The sequence below is a fragment of the Rhipicephalus microplus genome, chromosome X, assembly GCF_043290135.1.
Source record: "Rhipicephalus microplus isolate Deutch F79 chromosome X, USDA_Rmic, whole genome shotgun sequence".
Taxonomy (NCBI): domain Eukaryota; kingdom Metazoa; phylum Arthropoda; class Arachnida; order Ixodida; family Ixodidae; genus Rhipicephalus; species Rhipicephalus microplus.
Window position 1 is genome coordinate 410,690,127 of NC_134710.1, and position 10,655 is coordinate 410,700,781.

The window sequence follows — 10,655 nt, forward strand, 5'->3', positions numbered from 1 at the left end:
CCTAACTTAATTAAAGGAACTCTCGTCAACACCACGCAATGAATGCCTAGCGGTCCTATTGGAGTGGTCATTTATCGAGCCCTCACTACCTGCTTCATTGACTAGGGGGCTCTCAAGAGGCTTCTGCGGCACATGGGCCCACATAGCTTATGTTACAAGCTACAATCCTCTGTCAAATGCATAACTGTAAACAGCAACACGCCAGGTTGTGTGTCAAATGCAACAGATGCAGTATAGCCACCAGGCCCACAACCAGAAGGTGGGGGTGCCCTAGTGCTCCTCAACTACCCCCTGTGCCCCCCCCCCCCCCCCTAAAAAATCCTGCCTACAGGGCTGGTAGTCACAATCACCAACTTTAGAATTACGGCACTTCTTTCCATGCTGTTCTTCCTTTCCATGCCTAAGAATGGGGCAGCCTATCACCAACTGTGCTACAATGGTGAATCAGTCCTCTCAAAGTATGTGAGCTGAAGGCAGCTCCATGAAAGGGAAAAATTTGTCCCCCAATTCGTAGCAGGAAGCTACAGAGGACACTTGCACAGATTTCTCAGAAAGCTTTCTAGTTGACAAAAAGTTGTCCTGGTTTCCTGGATGGCATAGAATTTTATTAACTACAAACCTTCCTGGAAACTCCATAGATTTTTTTTTTACAGCTCCTTGCGAAAAACCAGGTGATGAAAATGTTTCCTTTACATGCAATACAACAACTATTGAAATAAAAGCTACAAGACAGGAAACTTAAACTGAAAGAAAGCCACTAAAACGTTGACAAAGTGAATGCATGTAACACATCTGTGGTGAATAGCATTCCACTTATAATTTTGATAAGCAATACATTGGACAATCTGGTTAATGCATTAACTTTACTCCGAAACTTGGTCTGGGAAAATGCGTAAGCGTAGCTTCTGTGTTTTTTGACCCGAGAAGAGCGAGATTTTTTTTTAACAGCGGTGACTTGCGTGAATAAGATGCAGTGATCTAGTATAGTGCTTTTACGCATGCTCTGTACACACTTAGGAGTTTTTTTTTTTTTTTCATAATAAACGTCAGTTGTTAGTAGCCACCTCTGTGTTCACTGTCACTGTTTATGCCTTGCAGTTTCTCCTTATTCTATATTTTAGTGGCTTTCTTCGTGTATGTACGAATTTGCTTAACAAGCAACACTCTTGAAGACTGAAAACTTGTGCAAGCAGGTTGATTATGCCAATTTCCCTTTCTCTAGAGTTTGACCCCTGTCCATAGCAGCAGAAGAAATAGTCGTCACCGCACGAAACAGTGAACTACTTTATGAACAACTACGTCCTCACTGGTAAGGCTCTAACAGGTAAGGTACTCTTACGTAATTTAAAGAACGTTTTCACCACAGGACAGATGCACAAGATGCCTTTAACTAACTTAAAAAAGAAAGTTTTCACCACAGGAGAGATGCATAAGTGTGCTTTTTAAACACTTGAGCATAGTTTCTAGGGTTTTAGGTGAACGGCTCCAGATACAAGGTTCACACAGGTTTCCAAGGCAAAAATACAAGGATATTTAGGGACTTTCCCGGACCTGTCACAAGTTTTTCAAAGTAGCAACTCAAAGAGGCACGCAAAGCTACAATTTTCCCTTATGAAGTTATCAAAAATGACTGATATTATAGCACTTACAATAAATAAATGGATATCACAATTATAACGACATGATCTAGTCTAACTTCTCAAGATCACAATACGCAAAGCTCACAAAAGCGGTCAAGATGTTTTCAGCATAGACTTGTAGGAAGCTACGAGGATAGTGTGAAGCATTGTGCTGGAGAGGCTGTAAAGCTACAGAAGCACAGATTTCGCCTTCACAGCAGGTCTGTCTGGCTGTTTCAGACCCAGAAGCAGTGTTAACATAGGTGGAAGAATGCATGTCTGTTGCCGGGTGACAAGTTCAGTCACTTCATTTAGAGCCCCTCTTCTATGTAGGCTGGACCTGATTTTTTTTTTTTTTTCACAAGCTTATGTAACTTAACGTGAGCGTTTCAGCAGTTATCTTCCGTATAAGTCGTGCTGCGCACCTACGCAGGATAACCGTAGTTGCACAACAGAGAAAATTTCGATACGACCACTGTGCACACAGCGTGTCAAATGCACATCATGTTTTTGTGTGGTTTCTAATAGGTTCATTACTGCTGCACACAATGACCAGTCACAAGTCGGTGGAACATCATACAGTAGCCCGAAATCGTATATGTAGCCCGAAGCTGCACCGAAACTGCTGCAGTCGCCTCGATAATGCCCTGGTGGCAAGCGGCGCGGTGCAGAGGATTCGATCATGCCCACCTGTGAAATTATGCCGTCTCTGTGCGATTGGGACGGCAGAGAGAAACCTGCTGGCCCAACATCTCACAGGCCATGCTCTACGTGTAGCAGTTTTCAAGAACAAAAATTTAAGAGCATTGGGTTGTGCACGAGTAACAACTGTGACAGTTATTTATTTATTATTATTTATTGATACTGCAGTCTCGAACAGAGACTATAGCAGGTGTGAGACAGAGGTACACAGTATTCTGAAAGGGCAAAATAATATACACGCAGAAAATGCATAACGCGGACAATATAATGCATACAGTTAAAGCAACACAAATAGGGATGCGAAACAAAATTCGAAGTAATTAGTGAAATGCCAAGTAGGGTATATAAAATATGCAGAGGATACATCGCTGGAAAAAAGATTCCGTTTAACTGATAATCGAATTTTACAAGTGACACACAAAAAGTAACAAATGCAACAAAAGATATAATCAATGGTACTAAAGAACTACTCTAAGCATTTTTCAAACAATAAAAGTGATTCTTGTGTTACAATGTTAATAGCTAGGTTGTTCCAATCAGCAATAGTTCTACAGAAGAAAGAGTATTTAAAGCAATTATTTCATGGAAATAAAGGAGCTATCATTAAAGAGTGTCTTTGCCTGGTAGCATAACCCTCAGAAAAAGTGATAATGTGGGAGGTATCTATGTTGTAATGTCCTTTAACTATTTGGTACAAAAGTTTCAGTCGACAAATTTTATTTCTCTTCGTAACTGTGGGGAGCCCACTTCGTTTGATGACCTCAGTAACTGACGAACGACCATAAGAATTATAAATATAACGCACTACTTTTTTCTGTATTCTTTCTAATTTGCTGATGTTTGTTTTGGTGTAAGGGTCCCAAATTGGCATGGCATATTCAAGCATGGGACATATAATTGACTGGTATACAAGGAAGCGTACAGAAGGAGTTGCTAATTTCAAGGATCGTTGCAAGAAGAATAATTTACGTTACGCTTTATTTGTGATGACATCTATATGTTTTGACCATGATAGATTATTTGTGAACCATAAACCCAGGTATTTATATTCAGCAACCTCCGAGAGGCCTATTCCATTAGCTCCGTAGTGAAATAAAAGTGGCTTCTTTTTGTGGGTTATTCGCATAAAGACCGGTTTGTCGTAATTAATAGTCATCTGCCACTGTTCGCACCATGAAATGATTTTTTGGAAGTTTTCATTTAACCTAATCTGGTCCTGAATTGGATTGACTGTTTCATAAATCACCCAGTCGTCTGCATAGAGTTTAATCTTAACATTAATGTTGGTGGCGATGTCACTTATAAAAATTAAAAATAACAGAGGCCCAAGCACGGACCCCTGAGGTACGCCAGAAGCAACTTCAACTCGGTTGGAGCAGGTGCTATTTAGGGAAACGTATTGATACCGGTTTGTCAAGTAAGCTTTAATCCATGCTAATATCGTATGATTTGTTACAATAAGGCCCAACTTGAGAAGTAATTTATTATGAGACACTTTATCAAACGCCTTACTAAAATCCATATAAATAGCGTCTGTTTCTTTTCCTTTGTTTATAGCCTCCGCGAAGTCATGTGTAATTCCAAGTAATTGTGTGTTAGTAGAATACCCACGTCTGAAGCCGTGTTGTGCATCTGTTAGGACTTCATGCTTTTCAAGGAAATCTACTATGTGCTTATAAATTATGTGCTCGAAGATTTTGCATGAAGTAGATGTCAACGAAATAGGCCGATAATTTGCAATGTTGGATTTATCACCAGATTTAAACAGTGGTTTGACTCTGGCGGTTTTCCAGTCCTCCGGCAATGCGCCGTCACTCAGAGATTTTTTGAATAATATGAGCAAATGTGAGCAGTTGTTACTTGACACTCATCCTGTGCATACCTGCACACTCTTTTCAAGCATCCTTCTGTGTGTTTAAGCAGCACGCTGCAAGTGTCAAGCAGTGACAGTTGTTTGTTATCGTTCATTCTATGCATGTTCTTTTCATGCGTCCTTCGTGCTTAAGTGGATCACTGCATGTACCGAGTTGCTTGCTGTTGTTTGTGTAACATTGTTGCTATCACTTTCACTGCTCCCCCCATGCCACAAAACTGACTTTTATTCTTTATGTGCAGTTCTGCAAAATGAAACCACGTGGGCCTGCATCGCACTGCTGCTCTTCAAATGGAAAGTTTGACTGGCTGACACACAGATCCACCATGTTTAGCAGGCCACAATGCCAATATGAAAGGGCACTGCTCAGGAAATTCAAGGATTTTCAAGGACAGCAATAAATTCCAGGACTTTCAAGGGCCTTTAAAATGCATTTTTTAATTCAAGGGTTTTCAAGGACCTGTACACACCCTGCATATAATTTCTACCACCAGGGAATTTTTTTAAATGCACTGACATTGCATGGTACGCATATTTCTGGCTTTTTATTTTTCACACCGAAATGAGAATCGCAGCCGGGATCAAACCAGCATCTTTGGGGTAAACATTCAAGCATAGTAGCCAAAACACCACTATGACAGTGATTTAGCATACTCTGTCGCAACCCGCCGGAGCAGTGCCTCGAGACACCTTGGGGAACAACGCTACGTATATCTGCGTAGAACTTTTTATTCTCAACGACCTCTTGCAAGCAATCCTGTATTCAACTATTCATACTAATAGAAGACATGAAAAGCTTCCTAAATACTGGAATAGTGTTGTTCTAGGATGACCTCCAAAAGAAATTTTAAAAAAGATCTTTCACTGGATTCCCAGAGAATATGGCATATATGGCTGACAATGATGATAGCTTTCCATAAATTACAATATTATCGGCTCAGCAAAGCATTTGGGCATACCACATGGGGCAGTACTTAATGCTGAGGTCGATGCTTGACAAGCGATTGGGCACCTTACATGGAACTCCTCCGATGCACAAAACAATTGTAGAAATTATGAACTTTCCTAGGCATTGTTGACAAGTGAAGTAATGCAATATAGAAGAAAAGTAAGGAAGTGAAAACGCTCAGCAGTTGGTGCGCTTTACTACCAAATTTATGTTACCTCGAGAGTTCAGACACTGTTGAGGCAGTTGAGAGATATTCCTCATAAAGCTGCAACTGATGATGAAAACAGTGGTTTTCCATGTAATGGGCAAACCCAATATTCCGAGCTCCTAGCTCTTGTGGCAGTGATAAAAAAAAACTTTCCGGGGAAATCAAAGGACTGCAACTTCGCCAATTGAACAAGTTTACCTCACGGAAATTAAGTGAACCAGCCAGCTCTATAAAAAGTTTGACATGCACACTTTTTCTTCAGCTTCCCAACCACGTACAGTTTTTAAAATTACAGTCATTGTTCTCTCTCTCTCTCTTTACTTAGCTATGTTGATCCGTTGTTCCTCTTGTCCTATTCCTTTCCTCGCTTTGCAAGTTCGTAATGCATCACCAGATCACTGAAATTTTACAACACCGTTCTATAATTGCCGTGATAGATTAGAAAGCAGTGGTATCGACACAAATAGACAGCTGAAAGGAATGTCCCATCGTTTACCACTCTGATACGTCGAGTGGGCAGGGAGCAATAACCGCGCATCGTAGTAGGTGACGGCGAAGCGAATATATCGTTCAGAGAACATAAATCAAATGGCTGAACACATTGAAAGCAAGAGAGACTGGAGTCTATTGAGCGTAGTAAAAGTTCTTCGGTTCTTTCCGGGCCTGGCTTGTTCTTTAGCAAGGCAGACCCAGCAGCTGCTTGCCACAGCTGGCCACGTTATCTCACGACAGCGGGAAAAAGCGCCCGTCAAATTAACTTAAGCAATAATTCCTCTAAATGAAGACGGTGATAAAAAAACGTCTGAATGTTCCACACTTACCGCATATAGGCACTCCATTCCGGCACCAAACTGACGGAGAAAAGAGCTGCAGCCGTATCTATTCACGCCTGGGCAACCGGGTTGTGGGAAAGCAGAGGGTACGGAGAGCCGCGGTTCAGACACAGGAAAAACCGTCTGCTCCTGACTACAACGGGGTTTGGCGCAGCGCCGCTAGTCCACCCCTAACAACCCTCGCCACAGAACAACTACCAGTCCTTGCCCGCTGGCTAGCTAGCGCTTCCGATTAATCGGAATGAGAGGTCGATACTCGACTACGACCCGATGTAAGAAACTGTATCAACGCGAGCAGCGGAGCGCGACTTGTGCATGTACATCGAATCTGCGGTATTATTAGTGTCTGCGCATGCGTGTGGTAAAAAAAAAACAAAAAAAACTTTTCTCACCGGATGTGACGTTGCCTTGCTTTTTATTATTTATTTTTTTTTGAAAGCAATTATTTTTGAGTTTGGGGTATGTTCTAGTACACTACCAACGCCTCCTAGATTTCCTGTGCCTGCCAGATGCGCGCGAAACACCAGTCACTTGTGGCGGCGCTACGTACGTAGAGCTAAGGGTCTTTGTACTCAGCCTTTGAGATTTGCAATTATAGCGTTTGTTACTAAATTCAGAGAATGCCTTGTATTAAAAAAGTTACTTGTTGAATGACAGCTTCGCGTACGTAGGGCTAATTATAATTACGTTTATGTCTTTTTAAAACATTTTTACGTTATTTTTGTTGCATATAAGCTCTAAAAACGTAAAAATTTTTTTGAAGACACTTCCTACTTGAGTGACGCCACCACTGTAGTTCCGACCAACGTTTATAAATATATTTCAGTTTAGAAACTCGCCGCCGCGGCCATTGAACGCAGCCGGCCCGCTGCGGTTCCTGACACCGCGGCGCTGCAGTCGAGAATTGCGCTATCGTTGCGAGCGTCGTCTGCTAGCTCCAACGTTGCGCTTGTGCAGCGGGCTTAGCAAGCCGTCTGATTTTATTACGCCCGTTGCAGCTTTTAAATCTTAAGCGCTCCACTCTGGTGTGTGATGTTCTTAATGCGTGTCGCAACGCACCACTGTATTATTTTCTACGCATTCGGAACATTCGAGGCCACTAGCTTATGATTTAACTGCGCCCTGCACACCCAGCCCTCGTTTGGTTTGACTGAAAGCGCGCGCGTGGCCTTGATAGGAAGGGAAATGTTTTCGTTGCCAATCAGATGTCCTAACCCAAATCCATTCGTGTTTTGATTGATTGCAAGGTTTAACGCGCCGACGCAACGCCGGCGTTTAGACGCGCCGTAGTGGATGGCACCGGATTAATATTGACTACCTGGGGATCTTTAACGTGCGCCGAAATCTCGCACCGCTGACCTCACTGCGGGTGCACCGAAGGCAGAATTTCATACTGTGCACAAGTTGCACTATCGCTTCAACGTCTTTCTGGGAGCGTACCCGCACGTCAACAAGTGACTCTTGCAGCAGTTTTCCGTTCGCTGAAATAACGTATACGTAAGATCTTCTCGTATCACAACGCTCTTCATGATAGAGAAAACACCTGCGCTCATCCCTGTCTGGCAGAAAACTGCTTGCCGGCTGTTTTCTGGTTCATCTTCCACAATTGACAACTGCCAATTCCGAACTAGCCGCAGTGAGGCACTGTTCTCGATAATGTACGCGAGATCAGTGCTCTCGCAATCACTCGGAAGCTCATTTGGCTCTTCGGGAGGTGGGTGGCAAGACACAGTCTCTGCACGCCGACAAACACTTGCTCTCTTTTTCGGCGACCACCGCCTCTTCGGTGCAGAAGACAGATAGCTGGGTAAGTTCGGGAATTGCGTCGGAACGACACCACTTTTCAGAGCCCATGCACCCCGCTCAACCTCCACCCCTTCACCATTGATGATATGCTTATATATTTTCGTGGTGTCTGCCGGCTGAAAGTGAACGTCGCACACCTTGCATGTTTTGCTGAGCAACTTATCAGCGCGGGGAATAGCTCTTCGCCACCTGTCAAGAAGCTCGGGGTTCGACGGTGGGGCAAAAAAGTGCCGCTTGTCGGGGTTACTCCTATATCCGCTTGTGCAGCCAGGCACAAAACACGTCGGCATGTTGGCTGAATGTTATGGCATTTCACATGTGAAGCCTGGGACACGGTGAGGAATCGGACAGCACTTCGTGGGGGAGAGCGGCTGGCCTTGAACGCCGGCGACTTTGTTGACTGTTCGTAACAGCGAGCAAATCTATCATCGGCAGTCGCTCACTCACAGCACAAACACAGTTCACAACCTCAAAACGAGAAGAAAACAACGAGCAAATCTATCGGCAGTCACTCACTAACAGCACATACACAGTTCACAACCTCAAAACGAGGAGAAAACAACGAGCAAATCTATCGGCAGTCACTCACTAACAGCACATACACCGTTCACAACCTCAAAACGAGAAGAAAACAACGAGCAAATCTATCGGTAGTCACTCACTAACAGCACATACACAGTTCACAACCTCAAAACGAGAAGAAAACAACGAGCAAATCTATCGGCGGTCACTCACTAACAGCACATACACAATTCACAACCACAAAACGAGAAGAAAACAACGAGCAACCCCACAGCACGACCCAGAAAACCATGGCCACTGGCACACCGAAGCGCTCGCCTGCACCGGCTGGCCCGTCGGCACCGCGCAAAAGTCGACCGCAGCGCCCTCACACCCCCTAGGAGTAAGACGCGCCCGGCTTCGGCGGCGGAGTTTCGAAACTGAAGTAGTATCTATAAACGTTGGTTCCGACGACCGCCATTTTCTAAGTGACCGCCGATAATCCGACTGGCACGAGAAATCTAGGAGGTGTTGACACTACTCGGGGTGCCCGCCCGGCTTTTTCTAAAGCGGACCACGCTAGAAATGCAAATATGACCGTCACGAACGAGTGGATTCCTTCCTCCATGTGACATAGAGTTTCCCAAAATTAACTAGAGGGAACTTTGTCGCTGCGATCGTTCAGCGTCGCAGCGATCATGGGAATAATGGGTAGTCAACGTTTTTAGATACTTTTCAGTTTGCAAACTCGCTTCGAGAGGCGGCGTCGTTTTGTCGTTGTTGCGAAAGGTGGCGCTGGCGTTCCGTTGAGATCGGTTGGGAAGCAATGAGTGGCGGTGACGCTTGCTTCGGACACGTGCTTTTGGTGTGTTGCTGGCGCTCGCACGTTCATCACGCCTGTACTTCCAGCTTGGACACGTCTAAATCTAAATTTTTCTTGCTGGTTGCGTTGGATTAGGTTCTGCGGTGTGTTCTGGGTGGCTTCATCCTCACTGTGCATACTTATGCGTCGTCATACGGTGCTGCACAACTTATCATAGTGGAAACAACGTTCGTGACTACTTTATGGTGCTGCCATCGAGACGATGTGACGCCGCGAACCTCGGTCAACTCTGGCTTCGCAAACGTCACTGTGTCCCCATGTTTTGTCGACGACAGAGACTTTTTCATTGGGCGGCCTAAAGTAACGTGAGCTGGGAATTGATTGTAACCATTCAATCAACTTAGTCGAGGTATAGTTCTGAATGGACGGCCACGATTCTGAATACACATGCAGTTGAACCTTTTCGAAAAACGTTTCGTAACCCCTTTTATGTGAAATAGTAGATGATGTGTCTTCACATACTTGTGTCTCAACACGGCAGTTTCAGTGACATCAAAGCATGCCATCTATAAAGGCAGCCTGTTAACTGCTCACTAATTGACTCTGGTGAAGTACTTGTCTCAACACGGCAGTTTCAGTGACATCAAAGCATGCTATGTATAAAGGCAGCCTGTTAACTGCTCACTAATTGACTCTGGTGAAGTACTTGTCTCAACACGGCAGTTTCAGTGACATCAAAGCATGCTATGTATAAAGGCAGCTTGTTACCTGCTCACTAATTGACTTTGGTGAAGTCGTGGGCTGATGCATTGTGCCTGGCTTAAGCCTGCGCTGACAGTTGTTTGAATTATGTGTTTATTTAGACGAAAGCCTTAAGTGCCCCTTGTGAAACGTAAGGTTTGCCTTGAAAAATGTGTGCAGTACGAAAATTTACAAGACCTTGGTGAGGTTAATAAAAACATAATAAATTAGAAAAGGCAGGGTTCAAGCCAAAATCTAACACAGGCACTCGAGCATTCTGCTACAGAGCCACTTCAGTGCTTAAAAAGTGCTGCAAGATCCTATAGAGTATTCACTAAGCTTATCTACAAGGTGTGGCCAGTGAGTGCCCAAATCTGGCCAAAATAGCCATCGTTCAGTGATCTGACATATGAAACTTTGATGTCTTGTTAAATGATGAGGAAATGAAAATCCACAGCAATACACTCAGGCCAAGCACCTTGGTTGTGGTATTAAGATGACTGCTCGTGACCACAGTTACGGTGGCTGTGGCACTAAAGCTCCTTGTGGGTGACTTTATGTGCATACCTTCTGTACAGTTGTCACACCCAAGTTGTCTTG

The 10,655-nt window shown here is 44.0% G+C and overlaps 1 protein-coding gene across 3 annotated transcripts in view; it reads right to left on the bottom strand.

Moving 5' to 3' along the window:
- LOC119160977 (glycerophosphocholine phosphodiesterase GPCPD1) overlaps positions 1–6,525 on the bottom strand; it is a 159,156-nt gene extending 152,631 nt beyond the window's left edge. For 2 of the 3 annotated variants that reach the window (XM_037413272.2, XM_037413271.2), the window contains exon 1: positions 6,173–6,524. In XM_037413272.2, the coding sequence (XP_037269169.2) occupies positions 6,173–6,190 (18 nt within the window). In that variant the 5' untranslated portion in view covers positions 6,191–6,524. Of the gene's footprint in view, positions 1–6,172 lie in introns of all 3 variants that reach the window. The other variant, XM_075880260.1, reaches the window with a different exon arrangement.
- Positions 6,526–10,655: the final 4,130 nt, after the last annotated feature.